We start from the raw sequence: 17,018 nt of genomic DNA, 5'->3' as shown, positions 1-17,018 counted from the left end.
CTGTGCTCTTTGGAGCCACTATTATGGGGTAGTTAGTGGCAGAGATGCCTAGTTCAAACCAGACTCTACTTTACACTTAAAACAAGAGTTCATCCTCTGCTTTTCAGACGAAGCACAGCATGGCCAAGAGTTTCAAAGGTCGGGCTCCTAAATCAATGTTCACGCATCTAACGAAGGAACCTGATTTTCAGACGTGCTGAGCATCCAGCACCTTCTATTGACATCGCTGGACACTGCTCAGAACTTTTGAAAATCTGGCTCACTTTAGATTTCTGGGTTTTTTTTTATCTTGGCCTGAGGTAGAAGTGGGCAACATGTATTTGAACTTGTAATGCATGTGGTGTAGCATGGTCTAGTGGTGTTTGGAGCTCATCATACTGTACTAACATAAAGGCAAGCTAAGGGTGTAAGATTTCTCTACTATATTTGGTGCTAGGTATCGGGATACTAAATATGCCAGGAAGCAGGAATGAATTCAGGCAGTAAATAAGTCTCTAGAGAGACTGATTAAAAGAAAAGATAAAAGCTAACTTTGTATAGTTTGTACTCATACTTGTAAAGTGTAAACACCAGTGGGCGAGGAATTGTTTAAGCAGGTCCAGGGAGGTCAAACTGAAAGTAGTTAGATAATATTAAGGAGACAAGGTGGGTGAGTGTTATGGGGTGCACTAGGCCCAAAGGCTCTCTGCTGAAAGCCTCAGAATCCTGCCACACCAGTCCCAGGAAAGGAGCAGTAAAGGAGTCCTCTAAGCAGCCTAGAGTGGCTGCAGAGGGCAGCCAATCAGGGCCCAGGAGGGCAATATTAAAAGGAGCTGCAGTGCAGACCATACTCAGTTCCTTGCTGGAGCCAGAGGAGTACACATGGTGCTCCTGGCTGGCCAAAGGAAACTGCAGCATCACAGACAGCTCAGTGCTGGCAGGGACTGGGGGACCGAGACCAAGCTCCTGGCTGGCTGCTGGGCCTGAAAGTACCTTTGCCCTGAGGTCAGGGTGAAGCATTGGTGAAGACTGGGGCTGAGGGGAAGTGGCCCAGGGATCTGAAAGTATTTTTTGTATAGGTTCACAATGGTGGCTGCTATTCTTAGGGTCCCTGGGCTGGGACCTGGAGTAGAGGGCAGGCCTGGGTCCCCCTGTAGGCCACTGGGGAAGTGGCCCACAATTAGATAATGATAAACCTCCCAGAAGGGGATCTGAACTACTCAATGGCCCAGCTGGGGTCAGAAGGTTCCAAAGAGGCAAAAACCATTGCCTCCAGGGAGGAAGCCCTGGAGGTATGACCCGACCCGATGCCAGGCCTGGGACTGTTTAAAGACTGCAAATACACCCGACCAGAAGGGGAGCTCGTGAGAGGTGCATGCCACGTTGTTACAGTTGATCTTTTATCGGTCAACTTCTGTTGATGAAAGAGACAATGAATGGAAAACCTGTCTTATGAAAGGAGACTCAAAGAGCTTGGCTTGTTTAGCCTAACCAAACGAAGGCTGAGGGGGGATATGATTGCTCTCTATAAATATATCAGAGGGATAAATACCAGGGAGGGAGAGGAATTATTTAAGCTCAGTGCCAATGTGGACACAAGAACAAATGGATATAAACTGGCCATCAGGAAGTTTAGACTTGAAATTAGACGAAGGTTTCTAACCATCCGAGGAGTGAAGTTCTGGAATAGCCTTCCAAGGGGAGCAGTGGAGGCAAAAGATCTGGCTTCAAGACTAAGCTTGATAAGTTTATGGAGGGGATGGTATAATGAGATAGCTTAATCTTGGCAATTAATTGATCTTTGACTATTAGCAGTAAATATGCCCAAAGGCCTGTGATGGGACACTAGAGAGGTTGGGATTTGAGTTACTACAGAGAATTCTTTCCTGGGTGTCTGGTTGGTGAGTCTTTCCCACATGCTCAGGGTTTAGCTGATTGCCATATTTGGGGTCAGGAAGGAATTTTCCTCCAGGGCAGATTGGCAGAGCCCCGGGGGGGTTTTTTGCCTTCCTCTCCAGCGTGGGGCAAGGGTCACTTGCTGGAAGATTCTCTGCACCTTCAAGTCTTTAAACCACAAGTTGAGGACTTCAGTAGCTCAGACATAGGTTAGGGGTTTGTTACAGGAGTGGGTGGGTGAGATTCTGTGGCCTACGTTGTGCAGGTCAGACCAGAATATCATAATGGTCCCTTCTGACCTTAAAGTCTATGAGTCTGTGACATAATATGGAGCACAGAAACATATGGGCTAAAAGCATCTAGGGCAGGGTTTATCCTGTGGCCCATCACCATGGCCTCTGAGCACCTTCCCTGTAAAATCCATGATGATTTCTTTGTATTGCGGTAGCCCCTGTGGTCCCAGTCAAGGTGATGGCCCCATTGTGCTGGCTCTGGACAGAACAGAACAATCCCTGCCCCCAAACTCCGTAGTTTAAAAGACAAGACAGACCGAGAGCTATCAAGCAAGTTGTCAAAGCCCCAGTAGAACGTTGGACGTAACAACCAGAACTGGCCGGGAATTTTTTTGTCAGAATGTTTTTTAGTCAGAGATGCCAATTTGTTGAAACTAAAACTTTTAGCAGGAATGTACTGGGGTTTGCAAAACGTTGGTCCGGAAAGTTTCTCAGGTCCAAGATGGAATTTCTGGTTAGAATGTGAAAAAGCCCCCAGAGTAGCCAGTAACCTAGTGGGCATTCATCTGGGATGTAGGCGATCCAGGGTAAGTCCCCGCTCTGCCATTCTCCCTCATGCCAGGTGAGTGAGCTGGCCTCCAGGCTGTTGGCATTTTGGGGCAGGTCTCTCCATCTCTCCTGCTGGAGATGTTCCACTCCGTAGGAATAATTAAATGGTCATTGGGCCAGAGAAAGCAAGATAGTGATTGGCTCCATAGGCTGATGGTTAGGGCACTCGTGTGGTAGACCGAGAGTCAATTCCCTGTTTCTCACATTCCAGATGAGCGGCCTGACCATCAGCTTGTAGAGTCAGTCTGTCTCTCGCTCTGCCCAATGAATATGAAATATTGATACCATGTTGTATAACAGCTCCAGTAGGAGAGGTCACGAAGCCCACCCTTGTATAGCCTGGTAGTCAGGCTATTCAGCTAGCATATGGGTGACCTGCTTCCAATCAGGCAGAGCAGGTATTTGAACCACATCTCGGGGGAGCGCCCTGACCAGGGGCTATTGGCCACTCTGGGTTCAGGCTCTCTCGAAAGGTCTCTGTTTCATCCCCATGCAAAAGGGGGGAAAGTTTGAAATCTTGCTGTTTCATGCAGTGAGAAATCTATTTCCACGCCAGCTCTATAACAGTTCCTTTCCCCACCTACCCTCTGTCCAGCTGCCAGTCAATGCCCTTCACTATTATTCACCCCAAGTCCCCTCTGTCTACCCAGCCCGGTCCCATAGGGAGATACTCAGCCTCACTCTAGTTGGAAGAGTTCTAAAAGAAACTAACCTGCCAAATTGTGAGCAGGTCCCAGCCGCTGCCCATCCCTGCCTTCTATGCGTGGTTTTCAGACTTTGCATAAGAAGGAGCAGCTACTGACTTCATCTCAGCTATGTCCTCCATACCTGCACTGACCCCTGTGAAGGGGTATCAAACCCTGCACCAGCACGGGAGGGGTTAAGGAGCTGCTTTGGGCTGGAAAGTCCCAGCCCTCCACACCTGCAAACCAAGCCAGGGCTGGAGGAGGAGTTAAAAGGAGGGAACTCCGCTGGGATGGGGGCAACTGGCTGTTGAGCTCCCCAGCACCCAGACAGAGGGCTGGCAGCCAGCAGTGCCTCTGCCCTTTCAGAAGTAGGACAAGAACCCCCTGGGCTAAGAAGGGGAAAGAGACTGACTTGCATTGGGGACCCAGTGGACTCTGGGGTGGACTGCGTTGGTACCAAGGCCCTCGGGATTAAGAGAGGCCAGTATCCTGATGGAAGCTACCTTCAGGCTTTCTTTGTCTTCCTTTCCATCTTTATTAAAACTTCATCCAATGTTGAGATAAAAGTTACATTAATGATGGTGTCATGGGGGAAATTTTTACCCCGAATGCATTCAGAAACCAAGAACAATCCTTCAGTGTTTTAGGTGAAAACACTTTATGTAACGAGCAAATTGAAAGAACTAGCAGGAGTCCCATTCAGCATAAGCCTATGTGCAGATTTCACCCATCAGCATTGATGTGGAGTGGTCAGTGCCTACAAAGTCACTGCGTTCTCCACGTTGTTTGCAGTTCTTCTGGTCAGCAGTCCTTGGGCAAGTATGGCAGCATCACTGTTGAGTTTGCCAGGTGCTCCAGTGGTGGCTGGTTTTCAGTGGTAGCCAGGGGACAAGAGTGCTGCTTTGATGGGCATGGGGAGATGATGGTTATAGAAGATTCTTCTCTTTATATGTGCACCTACAAGTTGTTCTCCTAGACTGATAAGGAACAAGGCGTTTTCTTTATCTTGGTCAAGTGTGGTGCCAAACAGGATTGTTGCTGATCCAAACAATGAAATTTGCAAAGCCAGCAACGTCAAACATGTTGACGAAAAGAACCGTTGGCCACTTATTTATCTTGCACCTGCAGGAGTGCATTCTTGCAAGATGGTCCATGTTACCAGCACCACTTTTAGTATCAGTGTAGTGGAGAATTAGGTGGGAAAACTATTTCTCTTTTTGTCGTCATCGGGGATTTGCGGCCTGTCCGGGGGGTGGGGGGAGCAATCCCTCACTCTCACAGACCTTGTGGGACAGGACAGCCCTCCCAACCTGAGGCAAGATCCCGGTGCTGACTCTGTCCATGTGTCTATTTGGGGGACACCATCGTAGGACCTGGCCACATCGGCCGCGCCGTCCGGGGCTCGTTCACCTGAGCGTCTACTGGTGTGGTGTGTGCCATCATGTGCCAGCGATGCCCCTCTGCCATGTGCATTAGCCAGGCCGGACAGTCTCTGCGCAGAGGAATGGATGGACATGGGTCTCCTATCGGGAATCGTGGCATTCAGAGACCGGTGGGAGAGCACTTCGGTCTCTCTGGTCACTCAGTGATGGACCTCAAAGCGGCAGTTCTTCAACGAAGGAACTTCAAAGACAGACTCTGCTGTGAAGCTGCAGAACTGGAATTGATGTGTGGACTGGATGCCATCAGATTAGGCCTGAATAAAGACTGGGAGTGATTGGGTCATTGCAGGACCTGAAACTTGATTTCCGCAGTGCTGATTTCTCCCTGCTCTTGCTCACACATTCTTGTCGGCTGTCTGTGATGGGCCACTCTCTTGCCACTTCAGGAGTTGTTTTTCCCCACCTATATTTCTTCCAGTCTTACACTAGGGCTGAACCATAATCTCCTCATTGTTTGTTCATCAAATTTGTCTTCAATCAATGGAAACAAGGTCTTCCTTTTTTAGAGCAACTCTCAACATGATCTGGCACAAAGTCACTATCACATAATACGTTGTCATAACACAATAACTTGCTTTCAGAGTTGCAAATCATTTTGATAAGGTCAGAAGCAGAATACTGTGCCCATGTGTTTGCAGTCTTGAATCCTGCAACTCAAGAGTCTCTTGAATTTGCAGTGTTTGGAGCACGATACCTAGACAGAAAATCCCCTGAAGAGTATTATGAAAAGAGAGCCAGCATCAGTCTGCTCTGTGTTGAGGATACCTGACAAGCCCGGATTTGAAGGGACCAACCTCCCTGGAGTACCTTCCATATTAGGATGACTGCATACAGCAACCATTGTCACTGCCATTACAATATAAGATACTCTCACTAGACGCAAATGTGTACATAGAACTACTAAAAATAGAGAATAACCGTGCAACACATTTGGGGTACCTTTGTACCCCACATACATTTTTTTGATACAGAAAAAATGTTTTTCATGTTAAATTTTTTTAAAAATTGCTGAATTGTGTACATGTGCCTAGGTGACAACGTCCTAAAACAGCATAGGTGGAGGGTCAGTAGTTCATGAGTTATCACAAAATGTATGTTTGTGGGGTACAATATTACCCCCACGAATGTGGATGAAGGTTACCACTCAGCTCCTAAAGGGGGCACTCTGCAAAGATTTGTGACAGACCCTCTATCTTTTTATGCACACTAATTGTGTGTGTGTTACCTCCAGCATTTCCTGTACTGATGGTATAACCAATGAATCCCTGTTTAAATTGCCTTTCATCCACTTTCCACTGCCTGAGGGAATTTTGTTAAGTGGGAGACTCCTGAAGTCTTAAATTCCTCGAAGTAATGCGGAGGACACACATTGTATATTGGAGCCCATGAACACAGAGAGTTTCTCTTGAATCCCAAATTCTGAGTTAGAGTGTTTCCTGTTTGCGATTTATTAAACTAGGATATAGACAATACAGTGTTAAAAACACCCCTCTCTCGTCATGGTTTACTGACATTTTAAACTCAATATTCAGATTTGCATCTGGTTTTGGCTGAAGCGTCACTGCGAAGCTGAGGAAAGTCCATGAATGTATTTGTGCAGCACCTAGCACAATGGGGTCCTGGTCCAGGAGTAGGGCTCCTAGATGCTATTGTAATGCCCCTAATTAATAACAATGTTAATAATTTAAAATACTTTGCCAGACTGTGGAACCCAGTAGCCCCATCAGAACCCATACGCTTTGCTGAGCTGGGGGAATACTGCAAAACAATGGTTGCAAATGTTGGACTGAATTTTTAAACAAATGAGCTTCAGCTGTGGCCTGGGCTACACGGGTGTGTGTGTGTGTGTGTGTGTTCGAACTAAGACTGAAGTCGACGTATCTTAGTTCGACTTACCTGGCTTTCCTCACGGCAGCAAGTCGACCGCAGTGGTTACCCCGTCGACTCCGCTTACTCCTCCTGCCGAGGTGGAGTACAAGCGTCGATTCGGGGATCGATTTATCGCATGTAGACGAGACGCGATAAATCGATCCCCGATACATCGAACGCTACCCGCCGATCCAGCGGATAGTATAGACGTACCCTGTGTTTGCCCTCCTTTTGTGCTTCTCTTTCACAGCTATGCCAGCAACCACATTTATTGGCAGGAATGTTCGCAGGAATAGCAAATTGTCCGTGAATATTGCACACTATTTGCAGAAAGCCTCTTTTGGCTTTGTAATCCTGAGTACTTTCACTGGATCCCTGATTCTAACAGCTGCACTCCTCTGCTCAGGGAACAGACACACTGTAGGGGAGGTGACAGGTAAAACTTATTCATACCGAGTTGGCTTTTCAAAAGCACCCTAAGAGTGCTGCACGCGCAAGACCCATTGACTTGCAATGGAACTTGTGCTCCTAACTCATTTAGGAGCTTTTGAGACTCTCACCAGAATCTATCTGGTGAACCATTGCATATAATGAGTGCTTACAATCAAATCACTTGGGAAAAGAAAGTGGTGAAATGTAAATAAATGATGAAGTATGAGTCACTCCCCGAAGAGCTGAGTTCTGTATAGGGGGCACAGTGAAAGCTAGCAGTCGCTCAGCAGTGCTGCAGAATGTATCAGGTCATGTTTTACCTGTTGCATCATCAGTTTCCCCAAGAAAGGCTACTTCATTGATCATTTCATTCATTGCCCATAGACATGATGACAGAAGATGTCGCAATATTTTTTCCTGGCAGAAGATTGAGAAGCTATTTCAGTCTGCCTGATTACATGGGAGGTCCAAATGCTGCATTGACTTACATTTAGCCACGTGACCATGTCACCTTTAACCTTTAACCCTCTCCAGACCCACAGAGTCTCTTAACCCCGCAAGAACTGAATCTGGGATATTGTCTCTTTTAAAATACAGGACCCCATTATTCACATGAGGATCACACTTCAAATGTTCACACAGCAATACTATGGACTACTGTGGAATTCCAGATGCTGGGATAATCCTAACAAGCTTTCTATCGTTTCTTACGTCACTTCGGTCTTAAATTAGAACCACACAAAATGCGCATTTCCAGTTATAAGGAACGATTGGAGACAGGAAGGCAGCTCCAGCTTTTGCAACTAGAACAGTTGTAAGCACTGAATCCCATAGCTTAGGCTCTTAGGGCTTGGCACAGGCCCTGAGGTGGCGGACAAAGGTGGCTATACACCACTTCAGCCCTGCAATAATTTAAAGCAACACCCCTGTGACATACAAGGGGACAATCCAGACTAATGCGTAGCTGTGTCCAGAGGTGGATTATGCTTTTGTGGGGCCCCGGGCCACAGCAAGTGGGGGGCCGCTCCCCACTCCTTCCGTCTGCAGTCCCTCCCCCTTCTCACGCTCCTGCTGGGGAAATGGGGTTGGAACGCGGGGGCTTTCCCTGCTCCGCCAGCGCAGTGCTTGTGCAGGGGAATGGGGTTGGGGTGTGGGGACTTGCCCTGCTCCACCCGCCTGGCGCTTCTGCCATGGGTGAGCTGGGCAAGCACCTGCGCCCCGACCCCGCTCCCTAGAAGGAGTGCCGGGTGGAGCGGGACAAGCCCCTGGGCCCCGACCCTGCTCCCCGACAGGAGTGCCGAGTGGATGGAGCAGGTCAGGGCATAGAGGCGCCCATTTTTCTGGGGCCCCCCAATTGGCCAGGGATCCTGGGCACGGACCCCGTTGGCCCAGTGGCTAATCTGCCACTGGCTGTGTCACCTCTGCTCTGTGACCTGGTGTGTCCTTTACAATTTGCCGCTGTAGCCTCCGTCCTGGCCTGCTCACAAACAGCTTCCAGCATGTCAATCACTCCCAGCTATGTCTGTGTGTGTGCTAGGGCCCAGCCAGCCATGCCTTGGCTCTTACCAGCCTTGATTATACTGCAGGGTGACTCCAACGCACTCCCAGTCTTAGATTTCCCCCAGAAGTGTATGTCCTGTACTGCCCAGCCCTCTCCTGGACAGTACAAGTTTATATCAAGTCCGTTATCTCTTTGGTAGAAATAATTTGCATACAACTTGTCACCCTAAATGGAGTTTCCTAAACACTTCAATTTAAACACATTGGATTAGACAAAACAGTAAAATTAGTTTATTGATTACAAAGAGAGATTTTAACTTAGTGCAAGTAATGAGGCATAAAAGTCAGAAATGGTTACAAGAAAAATCAAGATAAGCCCTTAGGCATTGTCTTCACACACAATGTTACCGCTGCACTGGTGCAGCTCGCCACTGTAGCACTTTAGGGAAGATGCCACTGCCCCGATGCTGTCAACATAGTTAATCTCCCGCTCCGAGAGGCAGTGGCTATGTCAGCAGGTCTGTAGTGTGGACCTGGCCTAACTTAACAAACTGTGTTCAATTCAAAACAACGTTTTCTCACTACATGCTTTTGGCAGTCTTACTGACCAAACTTCTTAGGCCAGGACACCCTCTCCCCAAAATCCAACGAATGCTTCCTTAGTCTTGTTGCTTCAAGTGCCTTGAATGTGATGGGCTGGGCGGGGGGAGGGCGGGGGCTTTGCCCCTTCTTTTTATATTTTCAGTCCCCCTTTTGGAAAACATTTCCAGCTGGGTACCAGGAGACTAAAGGTCTATATGGAAGGATGTTCCCTGCTGCTTTTTTCTCACTGGTTTAAGCTTCCTTTGTCTCCCTTTCCTGATTGATGACCCTGTTTACTGCTTAAATGCAAATTAAGCACAGCACTCACCCCTTTATTTGAGACAGACCTATTTGCCAGCCTCAGTTTGGAACATGCGTTTACACCGTACAGTGGAATCTTATAACTTCACATATAATGTTGCTACACATTTTACCAGGACAATATTGACGAGGAAATGATGAGTTTTCAGATGATGCCTCACAGGGCGTACTTTGTACAAAGATGATTACAGTCGTGTGTAGGGTGTGAACACAGGGGTAGGTTCTGTCACAACCCACTCCTTTGGGCAGCCCCTAACACATCCCCTAGGCTGTGGGGGAGTGAAGGAGAGCCAGGGGAATCCTCTCTTTGGGGAGCTGTACAGCCCCTTTGCACAGCTTTGGCAACACCAAGGGCTGTAGCATGGGCTAGTGCCTGACCCCTGTTTCTATGCCCAGCAAAGGGGTGTTCTCTGTGCCGTGTCCCTTATAGCTGTTGGGGAGCTCACACCCTCCCCATCCTGGGAGCTCTGACCCTGGGAAGGATTATTAGCTGTCTGATCCATCCCCAAAGCATGCCCACTTCTCTGCCCCATCCCAAGGACCCTTCCTCGGGGTTCTGCAGAAACCGCACCAGAAACTGGCCTCCTAGGCCTCCTGCCAGCCACCTATGGTGAGATCCAGAGCGCCTCTCCCAGCCTCTGGCTTTCTCTGCCCATTCCCGTGGCCCCTCCCTGGCTGAGGGTACAGAAGGCTCCCTTCCCAGCAGGCCTTGCTGTGGCCTGTGGTTCCATATGGCTCTGGTCTAGGTTGGCATGGCTAGTGGCCTGTAGCCTGCCTTAAAGGGCCAGCGTGCCCTGTAAAACAGTGAAAAACAACACCAAACCCTACGCTTTTTGCCCTCTTAGCTTTAAGCACTGACTGTTCGCCACGACCTGGTGAGTGCCTTGACTAAACAACGCTTTTTCTCTTTTCTTGCAGGGTTATGAAGGCTCTCTTATAAAACTCACCTCTAAACAGGTAAAGGCCTAACCAGTGCTCAGAACCTCAGTATCCGACATTAGCTGTAAACTGATTAGAAACAGCAAATGAGCACAGCTAACGGCCTCGCCGCACACCCAGGTTCAGGATGTTCTCTTGCCCCCACCCTCCCTGCGGCCTAGCCGCTGGCTGTGCTCAAGGCAAGGAGCAGAAGCCTGTATTTCTTTGGGGGGGTGGGGAGCAGGTGATTTAGGAATGAGCAGCAAGGTAATGAAGTGCCCCCAATGGGGTATGTACTGCGAAGGCAGCACACTGTTACGGCCCCAGACCTGTGAGCTCTCCGTGAAGATGCTGTTGAGTCTGTGCTTTCCGTGGACAAGCAGAACCGTGAATCAAATCTAAAACGCTCGGGAGCGGCATGTCCAGCAGCCCCGTCCTCCAGCACACCTCAGTGTTTCATTGCAGCGTCTTTACCCTGTCGTGGAAGGCGTGCAGGCCAGCTGGGGCGAGCGGCTCAGGGCAGTACCATTCCTAGGGGGAATCAAGCCTTCTGGAGAAGAGCTCAAGTTGAGCCTCACAGATAATGGGCTTTTTTCCCTGGCGTGTGGGGAGAGCTGCCCGGCGCGGGGTGCATCGCTTAGCCTGGCATCCGGCCCGGCGCAGGGAGAGCCACCTGGCGCTCAGCCTGGTCTTCAGCTCTTTCCCCCTACACGTAGCACCAGCACCAGCAGCAGCCTCCTCTAGGCAGAGCTCATAGTTCTGTGCCACGGCTCCTCTGGGATTACCCAGCAGGGAAAATGGAGGGAAGCAAGGATGCAGGAGTAACCTGGAGACTCCAGACGCATCTTCTCCCCCAAGCACCTGGAAGAGAGCAGGAGTCCTGTGGTCGCCCCCGAACACAGCTTTCCTGCGCAGTCACAGCACAGCCCTTCTAGTCCTTGCCAAATAGGTAGGAGTCCCCGTCCGGTTTGTGGCTGTCCACAGTGGAGCTAGACCTAGATGAAGGATGGAGGGTCCCTGAAGGCTCCACTTTAAGAACATAGTTGAAGCCAACTGGGGAAGCCATGCTGTTTCAGTTACACTGTACTAGGCCTTTGGGTACACAGTCCACCACATGTCTCCCAACACTCATCCAAGCACTGCACACTTAGACCTTCCAGAGGAAGGTGGGGAAGGCAGCAGAGGTTGTGATTTTATAGCAGAGGTGGCCAAAGTGAAGCCCATTGGGCAGATATGGCCCTTGGAGATCTGCAGGGTGGTTCTCGGCTCCCCTCAGCTCTGACACAGGGAGATGACTGTTGGGGACTACAGGTCCCAAGTATCCTTAGTGGGTGCTAGTGAGCAGGGTCCCTGTATCTGTGAGGCGAGGGTGCTGCTCCTTCCCTGAGTCATCCCCTGACCCTCTCCTCTTCTCTTTTCTCCTCAGCCTGTAGGGTTTGTCAGCTTTGACAGTCGCTCAGAAGCAGAAGCTGCTAAGAATGCGCTGAATGTAAGTACCTGATGCTATAAGCAACAGTTCCCTTTGGCTGATGCGTTCACGCTGTGTGTGGAGGAGGGCTGGGGGGCAGCATGGGCAAGGGAATGAACTGCAGATGTGCATTCCTTCTATACATACGTGGGGTGAGATATCACCTTGATAGCAGACTAACGGCTAAGCCCTCTGAAAGTTGCTCCTGAGTTGTGCATACAAAACATGGAATTCCTCCTGTACGACGCACTGAGATGCTGTATCCAACATTTAGCAAAGTGCAGATATTAATTGTGTTCTCTTCTTCCATTTTATATCTGTATCCAACATAGCAAAGAGATTGATTGTACACAGGTTGCTCTTCATAAACACGCTGCTTATTGCCCATGTTTTCATTTTCCTCTGGTGTGAAGGTTTACCGATTTATATTCTTTTCCCAGGGATTTTAGTTAGATTTACTGATTCGCATGGTTTTTGGGTGCTGGGGAAGATCAACATTTTTTCTTCTGTCCTTTTCTATTTCCCCCAGTTCTCCAGGACTTTCCCCAAATGATTGCCAGTAGTTCTCTAAATTCCTTCAACATGGGGATATATATCATCTGCACCTGCTGATTTGTAAATATCCCGTTTCCCAAGTGTTTCCTGCTCTGCTGTTTATCACCTGCTAACTGAACATTCCTCACTACTTCCTAAGTGTCCATCTCTCTTCCCCATTTTTATACTTTGCTGTCCACATTCCTCATTTTATTGGCATATACTCGAATCAGTCTCTTTTCAGAAAAACAAGGGCTTCTGCGATCTTCTCAGTTTTCTGAAAATCAGGGGGCATCTTGCAAGGAGAAACCCTTGATACCAGGAGCTCAAAGTCTGAGCACGCTACATCAGAGATGTGAATCAGATTTACTCTTTGAATCTCACAGTTTGATCAAGGTCCAGCTCTGTCAAACAATGGCTACAACCAAAACTAAGCCCAGTGAGTTTTATTTGTACTCGTAGAGTTCTCAGGAGTCCACTTTGTCAGCTGAATCAAGGAGCTCACCTGAGACACCCAGCAATGCTACTACAGAGACATACCCAATCAGATCCTCGGCTGCTATAAATCAGAGCAGCTCCATTGAAGCCACCAGCTGAGGTTTGACCCCACATACAAGTTCTTATGGGTGGGGCTAGTTGTGATGTCTGAACTTAATGTTGCCTAACATTTTCCATCATTATACTTTATTTTTAGTTGCTAATTCTTTTGCCAAACTTTAACTGTTCGGTTTGAAATTATTTTCGTTTGCTCTCTGACCCTGATGAATTCCTTTTTGTTAAGTTTCCCTTCTCCACTGGAAATACCTCGCTTGATGCATCCTAGGATCACATTAGCCTTTTTCATGGCTGCTTCACATTGGCAGCTCATAGTCATCCTGTGAACAACCACTATACCCAGGTCTTTCTCCTGCTCTGTGCCTTCCAGCTGATACAGCCCCAGCTTAGAGCAAAAACTCTTCTTGTTAGTCCCTAAGTGCATGACCTTGCACTTGGCACTATTAAATTTCAGCCCATTTCTATTACTCCTGTTTACAAGGTTGTCCAGACCTCCTTGTATGATATTCTGGTTCTCCTCCATATTGGCAATACCTCCCAACTTTTCATCATCCACAAATTTTATTAGTACACTCCCACTTTTTGTGCTAAGGTCAGTAAGAAAAGTGTTAAATAAGATTGGTCCCAAGACTGATCCCCAACGAACTCTGCTAGTAACCTCCCTCCAGCCTGACAGTTCACCTTTCAGTATGACAGGCTGTAGTCTCCCCTTTAACCAGTTCCTTATCTACCATTCAATTCTCCCATGAATCCCCATCTTCTCCATATGGAACTATATCAAATGTCTTACTGACATCCAAGTAGATTAGATCTACTGCATTTCCTTTGTCTAAAAAATCAGTTTCTCCTCAAAGAAGATCAGGTCGGTCTGGCATGATCTACCTTTTGTAAACCCATGTTGTATTTTATCCCAATTACCGTTCACCTCTGTCCTTAACTACTTTCTCTTTCAAAATTTGTTCCAAGAGCTTGCATACGATTGAGGTCAAACGAACAGGCCTGTAGTTTCCCGAATCACTTTTTTTCCTTTCTTAAAAATAGGAACTATATCAGCAATTCTCTAGTCATAGGGTAAGACACCCAAGTTTACAGAGTCATTAAAAATCCTTGCTATTAGTCTTGCAATTTCATGTGCCAGTTCCTTTAATATTCTTGGATGGAGATTATCTGGCCCCCCTGATTTAGTCCCATTAAGACAGTGGTCCCCAAACTTTTTACCTTGTGTCCCTCCTTACCCATGTCTGCGTTCCCCCTGGAGCCCCGGATGCAGGGCTGGGGCCAGGAGTGGAGCTGGGTGGCACTCCAGAGATTCCACCATGGACATTTCTACCTCCATATCCTCATTTCCATTAGCCACCCTGCCACTATCCCTAAGCACCTCTTTACCCTTATTTAAAACCCAGGCAAAGTATATGTTTAGGTGTTGGGCCATGCCTAGATAATCTTTAATCTCCACCCCATCCTCATCCCGAGGTCTCACTTATTGTTTCCTTGTTTTCTTCTTCCTTATATGGCACTAGAGCTGTTCATTATTGGTTTTAATTCCCTTGCAAGGTCCAACTCTGCTTGAGGGCCAAATATTTACTAACGGGCTCCTCGGTCTAGCAGAGGAAGGGATAACATGATCTAAAGGCTGGAAGTTGAAGAGCCAATTCAGAGTGGAAACAAGGTGGACATTTTTGACAGTGAGGGTAATTAACTATTAGAACAATTTACGAAGGGTCATGGCGGATTCTCCATCACTAGCAAGTTTTAAAGCAAGATGGGATGTTTTTCTAACAGATCTGCTCTAGGAGTTATTTTGGGAAGTTCTCTGGGCTGCGCTATACAGGCGGTCAGACTAGATGATCACAATGGTCCCTTCTGGCCTTGGAATCTACGAAGCTATGAAAGCTGTAATTAGATAATCCGTTAAAAATGAATTTTAAATGACTCCGTTAAGAAAGTCTGTCAAACCTATTTTTGTCCTTAATGGTCTTAGTAACAGAATAACACAGACTATTCAAACTCAGTGAAATCTTGTGCATGGACTATATTTATAGTATTATTTTTAGGATTCTTGGTCTCTTTTGCTATTCTACTTCAAAACTGAAAGTTTCTTCTTCAGCAAAGGCTCACGGATAAGGTGAGAATTCCACAAAGATCTTCCCTCTTTCAAAATGGCTAGCATCAAAGTGAGGCTGCCTTAGCAAAGATGGCCACTGCTTGCATTCATTCACCTCCTAGTGCAACTCTCTACCTCCAACAGCACAGTGGCAAAAAATGTCCATAAACCACCACAGGCCAAAGTGAAGGTTATTCGGATGCACTTCTTACCGTCACGTATTTGGATGTGTTTTAAGTTTAACCTTCTCTGCAGATTTCCAGGGATCAGAACACTCGGTTTTAGGATAATTACAACATCCCTGTAATGTAATTATTTTAATTAGAATCGTAGTAATGTCGGGCTGGAAGGAACCTCAAGTCTTCTAGTCCAGCCCCCTGCGCTGAGGTGGGACCAAGTAAACCCAGACCATCCTTGACAGGTGTTTGTCCAGCCTGTTCTCCAATGATGGGCTTCCACAACCTCCCTTGGAAGCCTGTTCCAGAGCTTGACTAGCCTTGTAGGTAGGTTTGATATTAGGGAAATCTTTCTAACTCTCCCTTGCTGCAGATTAACCCCATTACTTGTCCTACCGTGTACTCCATCTCAACGTGATTCTGTCAGGGAATTTTTCATAGCTAGGCCAGACTCTCGGCCCTGCTCCAGGTGTTTGTGTGACCGCAGCAGCAGCTGGAAGGCAGCTCTGGGGCAGAGAGGATTGCCCGGATAGAGGGGAATCCCCAGCTGGTTTCAAGCTAGCTCTAAGCACCTCCTCCTCCCCTGCCCGTGAAGGGGCTGAGCCAGGGTCAGGCCAGCAGGAAGGCTGACATTGCCCCCAGCATTCCTCAGCTTCACTGACTGTAAACTCGCTGTGAGTGCAGATCCGGCCCATCCTGTGAGCACATGGTCTATAGATAGCATACCCACAAGTGCGTCCCTGACACCACAGGGAAGTACAAAATCAAGAACTCCCAAGTTATCAAATGCCAATGCAACCCCCCCTCCAGCACCTCACCCCTCCAACCACCACCTCTTAATCCCTACCCTCTCTGCTCCTATCCAACCAGCGCCAGCTCCTCCCTCCCACCCCCTCCAACCGCCACCTTCTATCCCCTACCCTCTCTGCTCCTATCCAACCAGTGCCAGCTCCTCCCTCCCACCCCCTTCCAACCTCCACCTCCTATCCCCTACCCTCTCTGCTCCTATCCAACCAGTGCCAGCTCCTCCCTCCCACCCCCCTCCAACCTCCACCTCTTATCCCCTACCCTCTCTGCTCCAATCCAACCAGTGCCAGCTCCCACCTCCCATCCCCTCTAACCGCCACCACCTGTCCCCTACCCTCTCTGCTCCTATCCAACCAGCACCAGCTCCTCCCTGCCACCCCCTCTAACCAACACCACCTATCCCCTACCCTCTCTGCTCCTATCCAACCAGCGCCAGCTCCTCCCTCCCACCCACTTCCAACCCCCACCACCTATCTCCTACCCTCTCTGCTCCTATCCAACCAGCGCCAGCTCCTCCCTGCCACCACCTCTAACCGCCACCACCTGTCCCCTACCCTCTCTGCTCCTATCCAACCAGTGCCAGCTCCTCCCTCCCACCCCCCTCCAACCTCCACCTCTTATCCCCTACCCTCTCTGCTCCAATCCAACCAGCGCCAGCTCCCACCTCCCATCCCCTCTAACCGCCACCACCTGTCCCCTACCCTCTCTGCTCCTATCCAACCAGCGCCAGCTCCTCCCTCCCACCCACTTCCAACCCCCACCACCTATCTCCTACCCTCTCTGCTCCTATCCAACCAGTGCCAGCTCCTCCCTGCCACCCCCTCTAACCAACACCACCTATCCCCTACCCTCTCTGCTCCTATCCAACCAGCACCAGCTCCTCCCTGCCACCCCCTCTAACCAACAC

General features: G+C 48.6%; 1 protein-coding gene across 14 annotated transcripts in view; it reads left to right on the top strand.

Moving 5' to 3' along the window:
- RBPMS (RNA binding protein, mRNA processing factor) overlaps nt 1-17,018 on the top strand; it is a 133,918-nt gene that overhangs the window by 35,856 nt on the left and 81,044 nt on the right. For all 14 annotated transcript variants that reach the window (XR_010601684.1, XR_006175902.2, XR_006175901.2 and 11 more), the window contains exons 3-4: nt 10,468-10,506; nt 11,894-11,956. Coding sequence is in view for 10 of the 14 variants with exons in the window: in XM_042856316.2 (XP_042712250.1) it covers nt 10,468-10,506; nt 11,894-11,956 (102 nt within the window). In the remaining 4 variants the exon portion in view is untranslated. The remainder of the gene's footprint in view (nt 1-10,467; nt 10,507-11,893; nt 11,957-17,018) is intronic.

Source organism: Chrysemys picta, chromosome 5 (assembly GCF_011386835.1).
Source record: "Chrysemys picta bellii isolate R12L10 chromosome 5, ASM1138683v2, whole genome shotgun sequence".
In the NCBI taxonomy this organism is placed as follows: Eukaryota; Metazoa; Chordata; order Testudines; family Emydidae; genus Chrysemys; species Chrysemys picta.
The sequence above is the reverse complement of the archived record's forward strand: the minus strand, read 5'-3'. Positions and strand labels throughout refer to the sequence as shown.